The sequence below is a fragment of the Protopterus annectens genome, chromosome 6.part0 (genome assembly GCF_019279795.1).
Source record: "Protopterus annectens isolate FY-2018-M chromosome 6.part0, PAN1.0, whole genome shotgun sequence".
Lineage (NCBI taxonomy): Eukaryota > Metazoa > Chordata > Ceratodontiformes > Protopteridae > Protopterus > Protopterus annectens.
This window is the reverse complement of record NC_056737.1, coordinates 167,937,408-167,954,907: the sequence shown is the minus strand read 5'-3', so window position 1 is coordinate 167,954,907 and position 17,500 is coordinate 167,937,408. Positions and strand designations below refer to the sequence as shown.

At 37.9% G+C, this 17,500-nt stretch overlaps 1 protein-coding gene across 1 annotated transcript in view; it reads right to left on the bottom strand.

Annotated features, from left to right (window-relative positions):
* Positions 1 to 17,500, bottom strand: part of LOC122803784 (extracellular calcium-sensing receptor-like) — a 394,251-nt gene that overhangs the window by 264,205 nt on the left and 112,546 nt on the right. Inside the window, exon 3 of the mRNA XM_044073472.1 lies at positions 8,828 to 9,658. Coding sequence (XP_043929407.1) covers positions 8,828 to 9,658 — 831 coding nt within the window. The remainder of the gene's footprint in view (positions 1 to 8,827; positions 9,659 to 17,500) is intronic.

Below are 17,500 nucleotides of genomic sequence, written 5' to 3'. Positions count from 1 at the left end.
TCATTAACCCAAGATACCAGTTTACAACAGTTGCAGATCAAGCAGAACACATGCATATATGGGACAACGGTGGCCATTACAACAGCATGCAGGTTTCATTGATGGCAACAGGCCACCAATATGGGAGTATTTTAACATAGCACATGCATAGAACCAAATGTGAATATTTATAAACCAATAGGACATATGTCCCAACAAAAGTTTGGAGTGTACACGTACCCATTGAGGTGTGTAATAAGGTTATTGTTGCACATATGGAGAGGGTGAGAGAGAGAGAGGTCAATTAATGACTAATATATCCTTGTAGTTTTCATAACTGTCTTAGTCACTGCAGTGATCTGTCCCTTACATGTATTATTACACTACCCAATGTCCTTACTTTGTACAATGGTATGTTTGTAGATAAGTATATGCATGGACTGTGTCTTATGTATAGTCTACACCTCTTACCTGTTATACCTGTTGAGAAAATCTTTGTTAACACTACCTGACAATTTCTACACATACTCTCAGATTCCATGCTTGTAGACAAGTATATACGTAACCTGTGTAGTACCTACAGTCTACACCTCTTACCTGTTATAGCTGTGGAGAAAATCTTTATTAACACTACCTGACAATTTCTACACATACTCCCAAATTCCATGCTTGTAGACAAGTATATACATGACTTGCGTTGTACCTACAGTCTACACCTCTTACCTGTTATAGCTGAGGAGAAAATCTTTGTTAACACTACCTGACAAATACTACACATACTCCAAGATTCCATGTTGATGTTATACACATACCTAACAATCCGTTATTGCACACACTCTGGTCAAGGCTTGAGAGGATACAGGTGTTAATGTGACATATTTTGGAATAGCTGTCGTACACTTTGGGTGAGATGCTATAATGACAGGTTTGTTTCCATATACATTCTCTTTTTATGTTCAGGTCTGACTATAAGTGGCCTACATTTCTTGGATCATCATACTGATTTGTCAGTGGAACAGGTTAACGGGAAGCAGATTTGGGCCATGTATCTGGGCATGCTGGACAGATCTGAACAGTTGAGGGGTATGACTATGCATACAGTTTACTGCCTGAACTTCTGCCACAGTCTGTACAGTTGATGGTTATGATTATGCTTACAGCATACTATCTGAAAATTCTCGCAAAATCTGTACAGTTTTGGGGTATGATTATGCATACAACTTACTACCACTCCTGGGATTTGAACCCCTGCTGTGTGTGGTAAAGGTATAAAAGTTGACATCACAGTATGCTGTGCTATCAGGGAATTGGTGTAAAGCATTCCAGTGGTTTCTAAGTCTCCCTCGGTTGTTCTATATGACTGACCTCTTGGGACTTCCAACATTGTTATACTGAACTTCCTACACATTTTAACCGCATTCATCAGTGTGGAAACACTGCTTAATACAACAGTATTATTTATAGATTGCAACACTACAACAACATATGAAAGCAGGATGTACACAAGCACTCCAGGGGTTATACTTTCATTCACAAGATATTACACCTTTATTTCCATGCAACTATATGACAGTCTTCCTACCATATTGTCTGGTTTATTCAGTACATCCCATACACAATACACTTCTTTACTGGTACAACACTTTCCAGAACTGTTATATTTATTTGTTATGACAGTACATTCAGCAATATTACTAACCTGCCTCAATGCAGCCTTTGCAGCCTAGCAGCATGAGCTTGGTAGTTTGCAGCCCGCTCATCTGCAGCTGTCAGAAAAATACAGTGATATTTAGCCATTACCTATCCATAGTATACACAAGCTAGGCAATCATTATCTACATAGTAGAACAGGTACTTAGTGTGGGGCATCAGTCATCTGCCTTGCTTCTTGGATCCACTGGTCCAAGAGATTACCCCTCCACCCCTTCAGGTCAGCATGGTGATGCCTGACCTGCTCACCAGTCCGGGGGATACCAGTGGCACTGGTGAGGTCATGGGCAATACTATCCCAGGCCTCCACTTTATACTGAGAGCCCTGGAACTGGTTCTGCAGTAGTCTCTCCTCATGGTGTTTTACCAGGAGCCATACCATGAATCTGGACTCCTGGGTACCCCAGCGCTGTACTTTAAATTGAGTGTCTTCCCCAATGCCAGCCATTCTGCCTACAGTAGGGATCTGCAACCAGTTATGGGAATTATTGTCATCTGTGGGGTTTAAATACACCCAATTTCTCACACTTTCCCGTGATTGGATGGTTTTGAAAAGGCTAAGCTATGGGCACACCTGCTTACAAATGTTGGCATTGCTTAAAGAGGCATACCACTGGGCAGATTGAGTTAGCCGGCCTACACATTGTTTACCCTAACTAAGCTGAGCTGTGCAATGCTTAGCATTGCTTAATATTTAATTTGCATTATATTTTCCTTTTGGCATTGATTTCTTATTTGTTACATGTTATATATGTGTCTGGTATCCGTGATTCAAGTGTACATGCACTGTATGGGGTCCTGGGGACTTCCACACTTTATTACAATAACACCACACATCTGGCCTTACTGCAGTACTCCAGTTCACATATTTATGTTATGTAGCAGGTTATACAACATCATACTGTACATAGATTACTTTCACATGTTCAGTTTGATTTTTTCCTATGGTGAGGATTTGTCCATTGAAACCTCAGTCTTATGTAATGCTATGATGGCTTAGTGGTTAACTACTGTGACTATAGTGTATAGAGTCCTGGGTTCGAGCCTTGCAACAGCTGTTTATTTTGTTGCTGGGCAGAACATGGGCCGTTGGATGCAGAGTGATCAAGGCACTTTAAAGCAGTTGTAAGCGGGAGTGCGCGTGTTTGCGTGGAGCTAAGCACTGCTAACTTCCAGTTATACTTTCTTCTACTCTTTTAGCTTCCATATTGCTTATTCTGTGTAGGCAGTGCTTACCCCCATGCAGATGCACTTAAACACACTTACTAGTGCTTGCATATGCTTACTACTGCTTATTTGTGCTTACACTTGCTTACTAGTGCCTTATTCATTATGACACTGACACATCACGTGTGCATTTCCTGCAGTACTCTAGTTCATAAATATGTGTTATTTAGTGGATTTTGCAACAAAATAATTGGTTATAATGTGCTTTGCCATGTAAAATAGACTATGCTACGGTGGGACTCGAACAGGGAATGCCTGCTCATTAGGCGGATGCTCTGCCCACTACACTATTACTGTGCTGCTTCATTTGCATATATCTTCCATAATTTCATACCCATGTTTCCTTCTGCCGCCCCCTGAGCTTCACGTACATAGCAACCATCCATTCTCCAGCTGCTAGCCCAGCCATACCACACCTCCACACATTGCCCTCTCTCCACGTCTCAGTACTCATCCAGTATACTGTCTCAACCCAAGCTTTTCAGGCTCTTCATCCATGTAGTCCACATACGTATGAGCCTTGCCTTGTTCATCTTTCAAGATGTGTAGACAATGGTTTGACTCACAATTTTTGGTTCGTCCCACCAGGGATGGACCTGTTTTTGTGTCAAGATTAGACTTAGCTGGTCTACACTGTTTCTCCCACTGGTAGAATCCTGCCAAGGGGTTGAGAAGCAGCGGTTTGCTCGCACACCTGCCCAGCCTCATCTTCCGGTTCCGCAGAACCAACATCCCAGGTTTGACGTTCTGAGCATGAAGCATGCCCACACACCCCACGTGCACCGTTTTTTATTATTTTCTTAAGTTTTTTGCAAGACTACTGCTCTCACATTATGATTGAACAGGCACTGTTTTGTTGATATACATAGACTGTTCAAAATACTGTATTTGAGCAATGTACAAATGGTTGCTCATATTAATCTACATAATTACATACATTTCCTATAGTGTTGAATGACTGTGTTGGATGATATGTTTGTGATAATATGAGCTGCATGTGTATCTGGCATGGCTTAGTGGTAAATCAGTTTGCCTATAGTGTGCATGGTCCAGGGTTGGAACTTGGGAGTGTTGATTATTTTGTTGCTGGGCAGGACAAGAGCTGTTGGATACAGAGTGACTAAGGCACTTTTAAGCAATTGTAAGCAGGTTTGCACTAGTTTGCACGAGGGTAAGCAATTCTAACCTCCGGTTACATATGCTTACAGAGAGTTAGCTTCGATCTTGCTTAACCTGCATGCACATTGCTTACTCCCACGCAAATGGGCTTAAACCCGCTTACTAGTGCTTAAATATGCTTACTACCTCTTACTAATGCTTACTAGTGCTACATTTTAGACAGTAATACTGTAATGGTTCTTGGGGAGGTGGATGATTTGGAAAATATATGGTGTTATAATTCATTACACAGTTTACCTTCCATTTGTATCTGTGATACTGTTTGAGACACATGCAATTATCTGTGGACTTTGCGACATTATGACACTGGCACCTCAAATCTGCATTAAATGCAGTACTGCAGTTCACAAATGTATGTTATTTATTAGGTTATGCCACAAACAATATTTAACATAGCGTGATTTGAAGGGATGTACTGCAGTGTGACACGAACTGGGAATGGCTGCTTGTATGGCGCATGCTCTGCCCACTACACTATTGCTGTAGTGCTTCATTTGCATATATTTTGCTTTTTATCCTCTTTCTGCTATTTAAGCTGCATTAACTGTAACTATTGCTGTAGTGCTTCATTTGCATATAGTTTGATTTTTATCCTCCTTCTGCTATTTAAGCTGCATTAACCATAGCTAAGCGATGGGCACACCCGTGCACCTACGGTTAGCCGTACTCAGATTTTTAATAAAAAAAAAGAGGGTTACTTCATTTAATTTATATGTACTCTTGCTGTTGTACACATAAGAGGACTGTTAGTGGGGATATGTGGACACCTATGAGCGATCTCCCTCATTTCTTAACACTTTCTGCTGTTCTACATTGCAGGGGCATGTTTATTCTGAGAGCTTTGCTCTCAGACACATCCCCTGCACTCATACACACTCCGTGTAAGCCTAGGAGCTCATTCAGCTAGCCTTGTTAATATGCATGGTGCGCTGCCATCCTGCTCCTACATGGGCACTTCCATGCAAGACTAAGCTAGTCCTGCACGGAAGATTAGTGAATCTGGGGGTATTTTTTTCCCTCCATACACCTCCTCTTACTACACTAACCTCCCACTGCTAAACCAATCTACTAACTATCTCTTTAAACTTTTGGAAAATTTGCACCTTTCTGTCTCTAGCATTTTACTCATTGGTTAGAGGACTAATACACTGATTGACCCACTCCAACCTGTGTCATGATACTCAAACACACACTAAGCAAAATATTTTGTACCGTAAGAAGCTTATTTCAATTTGTGTATGAATGTAAATTGTAAATGTTCTACTATTAGTACAAAAGTAGTCCTAAGTGCCTGCCTATAATTCATCCATTCTTGTATTGCTATATATGTAACCTATTATGTGTTCCTAAATATGTAACCAATTGTATAATATGTGTAACAAGGTTATAAATGTGGAGTTGTGTATAATATGTGCAACAAAGTTTTTTATGTGGAGTTTTCTCACTGGGCCTTAGCTAAAATGGGTTATGTAACCCAGTCAGACTATTCCAGTTAACAAATGTCAAAAATAAATAAATAAATAAAACAATCCTAACACAAAAGTCCTAGAAATACTTCCTCACATTAGTACTGACATTTCTTTCTCCACTACCTACTAATAAAAGAAAGAAAAAAAAATAATGAAATTAAAAAAGTGATAAAGTCACACTTTAATGCATGAACCAAATACAGACATAAGAAAAACTGTAAAAATATTATGAGAACTGGCAACACCTAATTGATTTAGATAATGTTAGAAATAATCCATTAGTAATTGTATGCTCTGGTAAGTGTTTCCCTTTAAGAAAAAACAGTGTGTGACAAAGCATTTGAGGTTAACCAGACTTGTCAATGTTATCAATACCTGGTGAAATGATCATGCTAATAAAAAAGGATTTATTCAAGGTGATGTCACACCCAGCAGGGAGTGGTTCTAGCCCTGGTTAATACAGCCCTCACCATACATTCCTCATTCTGGTTCTGGCTTTTTAAACAATGGCAGCACCTGTAAAGGCACAAGGCTGCACTTCTGGTTGGTATGAGAAAAATATCTTAATCATGCTTTACTTTCTGCATGACTTGAACCTGGAGAAGATCCAGGTGTGCACACATGACAGTACTTGCCAAAAAATCGATATCTGGCAGGAGTTGGGTGACCACCTGTCAGTCTTTGACAGGTATAACCTGCTCTGGTCAGCAGTGCCGTTACAGGTATGATGACTTGCAAAAATGTAGTGCTGGCCAAGTGGGGTGATCTGATGAAGTTTCGTCATTGTCTGAGACAAAAGCACTAAGAATAAATTTTGGGGAACGAGTCCTTGTCGCTGTTTGGCTTTTTCTGTTATTCAAGTGTTTGTGGATTTTTATGCTGTGGTTAATCAGGGTCAGGCTAGAAGACCAGAGTTCTACAGTAAGTACAATTTTTAATCCATATATGGCTGAGGCTGAATATATATATATATATATATATATATATATATATATATATATATATATATATATATATATATATATATATGGTTCCCCTTTACAATCCTGAATTACTGAATGCTCGAATTTCAGTAAGTCGAGACTGTAAAGTCAAAAATGCAGAAGCGCGAATCTGCATAAGCGCAAATTCAAATATCTCGAATTTGCGCTTATGCATGTCAGCTATAGGATGGGAAGTGTGTAAGTTGGGATGTTTTACAGAAGTGAAGGTAAGTGAGTGTATGTGTGTGTTTTGTAAGTTGTGCGTGTGGGTTAGGGTAGGGAGGTAGGAGTATGAGTGTGAGTGTTGGATGTGTCTGTGTATGTGTATGTGTTTGTGTGTGTGCGAGGCAGTTTAAAATGTTTGTGTGGCGGGGTTTTTTGTGTGTATTAGTGCAATCTTGGAGTTAGAATATATAAGTAGGGGGATGTGGGGGATGCAGGGGGGCTTGCCCCCCTGCGTACATGTAGTGTCGGGCTTGTAGTTTATGTTATATGGGTTGTATGGTGTGCGTGTTATGTGGTGTATGTGTTCTGTATGTTCGAAGTTTTTTGTTTTCGTGCTTGTGGGTTTTGGGATTTTTGTTTGTTCGACTTTATAATTTTAAGTTACTGACTTTTGAGCATTCAATAATTCGATATTATGAAGGGGAACCATATATATAAATATATATATATATATATATATATATATATATATATATATATATATTTAGTCTACTTCAAAGGATCAAAATTGCAGAACATTGAACCTCTGATCATCGAAGTCCAGAGGATCGAAGTTCTGAAATATCAAACCTTACAAACAAAATCTAAAACATGAAAACTTCTTATTTCACATTTTTTGCAGTGGTCAAGCCCCCCTGCACCCACCCTACAACCCCTGCTACTTAAATATACCAACTCAGAGATTGCAGTATATTGAAGAGAATGGTAAAGTTCCCGTTCTGCACTGTACGGCGATCTCCATTCACAAGCTTCGATATTTCAAAACTTCGATCATCTGGTCTTCACAGACCAGTGATTCCATGTTCTGAAATTTTGATCAATTGATGGACACACACACACACACACACACACACACACACACACACACACACACATATATATATATATATATATATATATATATATATATATATATATATATATAGAGAGAGAGAGAGAGAGAGAGAGAAAGAGAGAGCGAACGAGAATGATATAAATAGATATATATATGTGAAATAAAATGGGGGATAGAAAAAAATTGTACACATTTGCCCAAATTACATAAGCACTTCCCCATGCACTACCCCGGAGTGTACACATAAGCACTTCCCATACAGAACTCTACTTCAGTAAAGATAGTTCTCCTCAATAGTTTATTGATATGATATCTTGCAATTCAGCATATTGTGCAGATTTACTGTGCTTGTTTTCTGTTTTGTCTCTTCCCACCCCTTTTTATTCTTTCATTTATTATTTTGCTTATGCATTTCTTTTTACTTTGTTTAGCTTCTCTCCCATTTCATTTGACAAGGCACATACAACTTTCGATTTCACAAAATAGTTCACAAGTATGACAATATGACTTTTACACAATTTACATGTTTAGGAAAAAGGGTATGATTATAGAAACGTATTCTGATCAATGCAAGCCAACTACATTACACTGACCTCATTTGCATATCTGCATAGCACCCCTGACTGTGGATGCATGCTAAGCACTTGCACAGCCCTGGACTATGAATATCTCCCTTAATATCAAGTTAGAATTAAGTGATGCACGGTTTTCCATCTGAAACTAAACTTCATATTGCTGTAAAATTACCATTTCAGGGAATGTGCTCATTCTTTCCTGATGCAGTGACTGTGTAGAGGGTATACAGGGACTCCTCCTGTTTAGGCCTCAAAAGAAAATATTATATCTGTAGTTTGGGGTTTGTGCAGTTTTAGTGGATTGTTTTCACTGAAATAGTGAAACGTAACTCAGTGCATTTGTTTTGATCCACTGAAAATAATATTTAGTATGAGTATGATAGATATATTTCACACACATGAACTAGAATATGAAAGTAAGGCCTTCAGTGTGAGTGAGCTTTGACTGATATAGACAGAGCCCCCTATACCAGACAACTAAATATTTTCCTACGTATCAGGCATTTTATATGTATTATACATTGCATACTGAAAGTAGTATGGCAAATTACTGGTTTGTTTCCTTTGCAATATAAAGGTGGGTAACATTACAGTGATGAATTAAGATTAGCAAATACATATTTCCATAATAATGTATTGTTCTACCTGCCATGGCTCAAAGTTCTGTAGTACTGCACATGTATTGTTAGTAAATGGTCCTTCTCCAGGTTTACAAGAAATCATGTCATGTAAAGCATGGGCAACAGCATATATGGCATTATAGACATTGTATGAATATCTCAGGTCAGCAAGATTAAAAAAATCTAATTTCATGCCTTCTAACGTTTCATTTCCTTTACAGATTTTTGATTCTTTGGTCAAGTTGTTATTACTGTTATCCAGGCTTGGAAGCTTACAGTCAAATACATTTTCCCAAAAATCTTTCAGAAATATATCATCTAGATTACTCTGAGGATTAAGGCTGTAAATGTACTCCTTGAATCCTGATATGTCTCCTCTCCGCACTATAAAACCAAGAGTTCCTTGTAATGTTTTCACAAACTCATTCTTAGTAAATAGATAAGATTGTGCCAGGTCATCACTGACAACCCAGACTTTTCCACTGACATTGTTCCTTGCAATCACCTCCATTACTGGATAGAGGTCAGTATCAATAGAATAGATCACTACAACATTTGCAGAGGATTTTCTAATTGTTTCACTTATGTGCTGAATCTTCATCTCAGAGTATATTGCAGGTATTGTTTCAAAAAAAGCAATGCAAGCCCCAGCTTTGACAAGTTCCTCTTTTACTATAAGACTGCCTTGTAGACCATAATCACTACTGTCAGACACAAGTCCAACCCATGTCCAGCCAAAATATAGGATTAGGTGGACTATACCAATAGCCTGGTAGAGGTCACTTGGAATTGTTCGAAGAAATGATGGAAACTGATTTTTGTCACTTAGAGATGTAACAGTTGCTCCATAACTTATCTGGAAGGAAATAATTCAAATATGTAAATTCACTGCTAGCATTGTAGTTTAGTATGCATAATAATGTCATTGTTAGTCAAGTTCTATCTTCTGGATAAATGTCATTAAACAAAAGGGTTTTCCTATATAATATTCACAATTATGCCAGCCAGTTGCAGCAATATTTTTAATATGATTCTGCTGGCTTTTATATAAATGCTAAAGTCCATAATAAATATGGTCATATTAATATTAGGAAGGTCTGAAGAGAGTTTGTTGTTATATCTCAAATATGACCTGCTCGATTTCCAATTGCCCATGACCACAAACCCCAAAAGTGGTCTTCTAACCTACAGTTCAGAAAACAAATGACATTCTTCATCTGTGGATGATTCTTCCTTACAACCATTAAATAAATAACACTTCTTCCAAGGTAAGAGCATCTTGGGACAGGATATATTAAGTTAATGGATTACTTTCAGCATCTTGTGTTTCATTCATCTTGATTTGATGAATTAAAAGTTGAGTCAGAAAGCATTAGAAAATAGTACACTGAGCTGAAGGCTTGCAGTGTCTCAAGAAAGGATATTAAATCATGAACACAAGCTTTATCTTAGAATAATCCTAACAAAGTATTACATCTATTATGAGCATTCTGTTGCTTGTGAATGAGACTGCAACTCAGATTCTGCCTTGGAATCTTCATTTCTTATTTATTTGATTATTCATTTATGGATTTATTTATCTAGTTATTGTATGTATTTATCTATGTATTTATTGATTGACATTTGTTTACTAGGGAAGTAAGACTGGGCACTGGAAACCATTTTCAGCAGTGGCCTGTGGAGAAGAGCTCCACTAAAAACAATGTTAAGACAATCATAGACATAAGTAACATTTAAGATAATAGGTAGTACAATCAGTTTACTTTACTTACAACAGGAAATTAAACAAAATGATTTATTAGCATAAGACATACAAGCAGAATAACATAGTTGCTACAGGAAAACACAAAGAAAATGTTTAACTGGTAGAGACATAACATTAGGGTACCAGGACATATATTGGATATATTTGAACAGGCTTGAAGATGATAGCAGATTATGATATGTGGACAGGAAGTTATAGAAGATGTAAGAGATAAAACTGATATAAGAGTGTAGACAAGGAATTAATAAGGAAATGATAGATAACATTAAATAAACTTAAGAGTAGTTGGTATGAGTGGAGACCAGTAATGTGTGTATATTATAAGCAGAGAGCGCGCCAGTAGATATGAATAATATAAAATGAGATAAATAATTACAATATGTACAAAAGGGAATACAAGCATGTCTCTGCATCATGTTAAGTGGGAAGCTTAGACATTTTGTTAATCGAGTTAGCTGGTGAAACTGGCAGAGAATACAAAATGAGATTACCAGATGTAGAGCAGCAACAAAGCCAGGAGTCTGCCAAGAATTCATTTAGTGTAGATTTAAATGTGTGGAAGTTAGATATGGACCTCAGGGCAGGTGGAATTGAATTCCAGGAATTGGAAATGCAGCTAACATGCAGGGCACTTCCTGTAGATCTCGCAGGTTTGTCGATGGTAAGACATTTTTCATGGTATGCCTATAGTGGTCTGTTGTGATAGTAATTATAGAGATTGTTGCTTCATGCTGAGAATTTTGAAGGTTTATATATTATGTCATGAGCCACAAGTAGTTGAGTGCATGTGAGGTGCTAGCGTAATTCAAGCTAATATACTTATTTTAGGGCAGGGCACCTCTGGGTTCTATAGGGTTTGTTAGCAGCAACTTTTTTTTTGTAATGTTGTTCTGGTTTTGCTCTTGGTGCAGAATGAAGATTATTGATGATTGTTACCTCATATAAGTGGGATGGTAAGAGGGGGGGAGTAGCCAGGGTTGTTTCTGTGTTTTTAGTATAAAAGTTTTTGCTCGGTATAACATTTCTAGTTTCTACTGATTTTTTTAAATTGTGTGTTGAATGTGTAGATCAAAATTAAAGGTTGTCATCTATTAACATCCCTCATAGTTTAGTGTATGGAGGCACTTTGATTACTATATCATTAAACGGGGTAATTTTAAAGTTGTTTTTGTCTTGTATGTGGGATTTAGGGAAGAAAAGAGTAACTTAGTTTTTGGGGAAGTTAAGAAGTTGCATATTACAGAGTCAATTTTTGATGGACATAAAAGCTTTTTTGTGCGATTTGTTGAAGATGGCATAGGCTGTCTGTGGAGAAAATAGGGATTGAATCATCTGTATATAGGATTAAAGAGGCTTGCTGTGAGGAGGTATAGAAATTGTTACTGAAAACAATAAAGAGGAGAGCACCAAGAATAAATCCTAAGTATGTAGTCTAACAGACACCTGGATTATACATAGCACTGTGTGAGTATAAGAAGCAACAATACGAATTAGAGTATAGAAATCGCACATAAATGTGGTGCCCTTAACATATCGAATAAATTACCAGCATGCTACACTCCCAAACAGCTGAAATAACTGCTCCATCCTACAGCTCTATCTTTATAACAGACTCAATAGATTTTCTGCATTCCAGAGACAATATATACCACCAAAGAGTTATGATTTTTGAAAAGCGGGTACCATGCACTTATTATTCCATTCTGTGTTGGGTAATGTTCATACTTCTCCAGTGGTTTGTTTACTTTTTTTATTTGCTTAAATGATTCCTAAATATGGAACACTATAAGGAGCAGTATTATGAAACTTTGAAACCAAAAACCTGAAACTGAATTTTCCTGAGTCATTACAAAATGCTTACAAAAGTTATTTAACCCATACTACAGAGGGTCGCTCCCCCACCCCATCTCTTATACTAAGTCCAAGGCTCAGCACTTCAGGTTAAGATACATTTTGTTAAAAAGTGGTATCATTTTGCTTTTATGTGTGTGAATCACTTGTATACAGTACTCCATAAATGTGCATAAATTTCAAAACACTATGATTCTCTTTAATAGAAATTGTCTAACGTATTTCTTATTTTGCATGCACAGTTGCAACCATAGATTTGTAAAGCCTGTGCTCTTTCTGAATTCCAAGACATCTGCCTGCATGATTAATGTGTAAATTCTGGTTTATGATTCTTAACAAATTCAAAAAGCTATGAAATATTTTATACTTCTTTTTATAGGAAAAAGCAATAAATGTCATTTGTTAAGCTGTAAATATCATAAGATCATAGGATCATAGGATGTTATTAGGCTAATGGCCCTGGGGCCCTTACAAGCCTAGCCAAGAGTTTATCCCTCAAAAAGAAACCTCAGTCAGCACCTGTCATCCCTGTCAGTGAGGGATACAGGTGGAACCCCTGTGACAAATCTGTGGTTTCCCATCCATCATCAAGGTTGCGCTTGAAGAGAGTCAGTGAGGTACTCTGTTTGACGTGTATGGGAAGTTTATTCCAGAGACGGGGCATCCTCTCCAGTAGGTTTTTCTGATGTTGCATATTAGATTCAGGCCTTTCAAGCAAGTAATGAGCAAGGAGTTAGACTTATGAATATGGAGCATCTCTAGTAGGGCAGGGTCCGAGATTGCCTTGTAGGCAAGACACAGATCACCTCTGAGCAATCTGTACGATATCAAATAGATTGATAGTGATTTGAGCCTGTCCACATAGGACAGGTGTTGGAGACCATAAATTCTTTTTGTGAGGTATTTCTGTGGCCATTCCAGTTGGTGCAGATGTTTGGAGAGGTACATACCAAAGGGGGTGTTGTACTCAATTACTGGTCTAATGAGGGAGGAGTATAGAGAGTTAATAACCTCCTTTTTTTGGATACAATCCCTTTACTTATGAGGTGAACCAAGTAAAAAGGCTTTTCTGACCACTGCTGCTACATGATGGATGAATGTGAGATTGTCGTCAACTTAAGAGCCCAGGTCTCTCACCACAGGTTGTGTGTGTAGGGGGTTGCCGTTGATGAGTTAATCAGTAGGGGCTATGTTTTTGCTGAATGGTATGATGATACATTTTCTTGTGTTTAACTTGTGGCCATGAATTTGGCATCATCCATTTGTTGCTGTGAGACCCTCTTGCAGTATGTTAACATCATTTGGGGAGTCAATGACAGCACCCAACTTAAAGTTGTCCGCAGACTTGGTCAGCCACAGGCCTTTTGTCTTTGCCTAGACCTCTGAGAAGTAGAGGCCAAACAGTAGGGGTTCCAGGACAGATCTCTGAGGCACACCACTAGTGACAGGTTGGCTATCAGAGGTGAAGGTGCCTATTTGACCTTGTGGGTCCTGTTGGTGAGCCAGTTGGCCACCCACCTGATGAAATAGGGATTTATGTCAAGTTGTGTTAGCTTTTTTATGATGCCTGAGGTGGGGATTGTGTCAAAGGCCTTGGCCAAGTCAAGGTAAGCTGTATGTACTGACTTTCCCTCATCCAGGGCCTTTGTGACAGTCTCAAAGAAGTTAACCAGGCAAGATCTGCTCTTGATGAATCCAAACTGGGTGGAGTCAAATGCTTGGAGATTGCCTATGTCCTTGTTTATGAGATCCATAATAATATACTCCATAGCTTTACAGATCAGACTTGTCAAGCTAATGCGACGATAGTTTCCAGAGTCAGTAGTGGCACCACCTTTGTGCAAAGGGATGACAATGGCAGTTCTCTACTCTGCTGGATTGAAACCTGTACTTAGGCTGTGGTTGAATAGAGTGCTCAGTGGCGAAGCTTGTTCTTGCTGGAGATAGTGCAGAATACAGCCTGGGATACTATCAGGTCCCATGGAAGCTGTGTTCTTTGCCTTGTATAGGGCCTTTAACACTTGTTCTATGGAGATAAGAGGTATTGGGGATGTCAAAAGAACCTTTATGGGGGGACAGGAGTTGAAGTTTGCTTTGAATCTATATGCTAGCAGGTAGGCTACATCAACAGTATCAGTGTAAGTGATAAAGTTAAGTACCAATTTGGAACAAACTTGGGCTTTGCCATGGCAGTTCCTAATGTAACTGAAGAAGGCTTTGTGGTTTCCCTTTGTTTATGAGGCTATTTTCAATTCATAATTGGCTTTAGAGGTTTTTGTTAGTGATCTAATTTGCTTATTGAGGCTAAGGAGGGAGATTTTTGAATTTGGAATTTGTTCCTTTTTACCCTTGGACAACAGTTTCTTCCTTTTGTTGTAAAGCCTTTTGAAAGAGGATGTCCACCAGACAGGTTTGTGTTTCCTTGAGGAACAAGTTTTAGTTCTGCTGGGTACAGCTGAGTACATGTAGTTGTACAGATGCTTGTATACTGCATTGGCGTACTATTCAGCATAGCTTTCTGCACCATCTGAGGGGGGCAGTGGTGTGAAGCTACTGATATCCTCCCTTAGGAGGTTGTAGTCAGATTTTGAGTAGTTTTGTAGCCTGATTATGGCTGGGGGGGTTGGGTGAGATAGAAACTTTGACTGAGACAGACCAACGATCTGATCTCATCAGGGAAGAACATACTATGGGAGTGGTGCAGTGGTCACCCATGTTGGTGAGAAACAAGTCCATACTATTATCTCCCCTTGTGGGGATGAGTCAAGTTGGTCTAGTGCATTAGAAATGATGAAGTCAAAGAATCATTGGGTGAGTGTATTAGTGAAGGAATAGCTCACCCAGTCTATGGTGAGTTAGTTGAAGTCACCAAGGATCAGGGTGTTGAGGGTACCTTGATGGAGTCAAGTAGAACCAGGTAGGAGGAGTGGGTGTCCTGAGTCATGGAAGGGGGTGTATAGCTTGCTATAACATGGATGGTTGTCTTGCCAACTGTCAGTTGTACCTGGAGTAGTTCCAGTGCATCATGCTCGCAAACCAGTCTGGAGGTGTGTCTGTCCTTAATGAAGATAGAGACTCCACCACCCTTAGTCTTCCAGACCTCATTTTGTGGTCAGAATGTGTGGAATGAGGTATAGTCAGCTAAGGCAGGGGTGTTCTCAGCAGCCCTGAACCAAGTTTCCATGAACACACAGATGTCATCATTTTCCAGTGTGAGGAGAGCCTCTAGTGGGTGCATTTTCAGGTTAAGGCTCCTAGCATTAAGCATCATGACCTTCAGTTTGCTTTTTTCATATATCTTTTATGTTGGAAGATTTGTCTTTGGGACACTGTAAAAATTTACACTGGAAGAAGTAAAAGCCTTGGCCAGGATCTGGAATCCCAGGGGTGACAGGTGGCGGCCAACTCTAGCAAAGCATCAAGGTCTGCCAATCATGTCATCCCAGGAAGACAGATACTGGAAATGAATAAGTGATAGTCTAAATGTACTACAAGTCCCTCACAAGTTCATACTAGGCTAGTTTTCTGCAGTGAACCATTTTGAAGCTATCCAATTTCCCTTAAAAGTGAGACTCAAACCTTGTACTTTGTGTCTGTAAGGGAAACACCTCAACCATTATGCCAAATCCTCCACCATCTATAAATACAAGGATTTGTTGGATATCTGTGTAAATAATTAAATATAAATTCAGAATAAATCTGTTGAAAGGAATACTTGAAGTATATTCAAGTGACAGACCATTTAGTAGATAATGAACTTATTAATTTATTGCAAGGGAGAAAATCTTTAGCAATTTCTTGGGGATAGGACCCATTTTTAAAAACCATTTCGAGAGGAGGATTATTTTGAGATAAAATTGTTTCTCATACTAGGAATGTAGGTAAAGGATCGCTATAGTGTAGCAAAGATATGTTTCTAAAGTCTTGAACATTTGCAAATGAGAGGAATCAAAACATGGAAGTACACACTTTCTGGTTAGTAAGATTAACCATTTCATTGCTATCTGGAGAGTACTTCCCTTCATTAAGATGTTTTTAAAATATGATAAACTGAAGGGACACAACTCTTTAAAGGGAAAAGAGGAACACAGTTTTAAGATACAAATGTCTCCTTGCATGCAGTAATTTTGCAAAACATTCTGCTGTACCATTTATTTTACTCTAAAATGCAAAATAATTGTAAATAGGAAGGAAAAATGCAAATCCTAAAATATACTTTTGTAATAAATGAATATGTTTTGTAGGGAAGGGAGGAAATTGTGGCAAATTGTTCTAAATTATTATTATTAGTATTATTATTATTATTATTATTATTATTATTATTATTATTGTTATTATTATTTTATGTTACTGTCCATAAAATGCATTGAGTTTTACTTAAATAGCTAAAAAACAGAGCTTTCCTTAACAGAATCTTTAAATACTATTGCATTCAGAGTAAAGTTTAATCAAATAGAAAAAACAAAGGGTTAACTGCATGAATACAAAGGGTGAAGATAAAATACATCCTTGTCATCTTCCAGTAGTGATATCAAAGAAGGAAGTAAAATTATTGTTTATCCTGATTACTGATTTATTGTCTGCTAAATAAGCACTTAGAATGGTGCTAAGATATAATTATGGCTAGATATAATATTCTAGAAATTCAAACCTATATAATCTTTTGAGAAAATCAAAAGCTTGGGTGCATCATAACTGATCATGATAATTATAATAATAGTTAATTTGTCAGTGTTCAAGATGAACTATTCTACATTCAGAAAATATTCATTCCATTTTATTTCCCCTTTTTATTAGTGTTGTCTTCACCTGTTTTATGGAATCAAGAATGTTCCAGGCTGCAATGGATAAAATAATGAAGATATTGAAATAAACATAATAGCTTTAAAATCGGTTTGGTAAAATTCTGACAGGAGCCTATATATATATATATATATATATATATATATATATATATATATATATATATATATATATAGGGTCTATATTACAACGTCGACTCACAAGAGTTCGAACGTTGTAATATCGAACCCAAAAGTCTGAAATACATAAATAGCAAAGCCACGAAAGACCGATTATTTT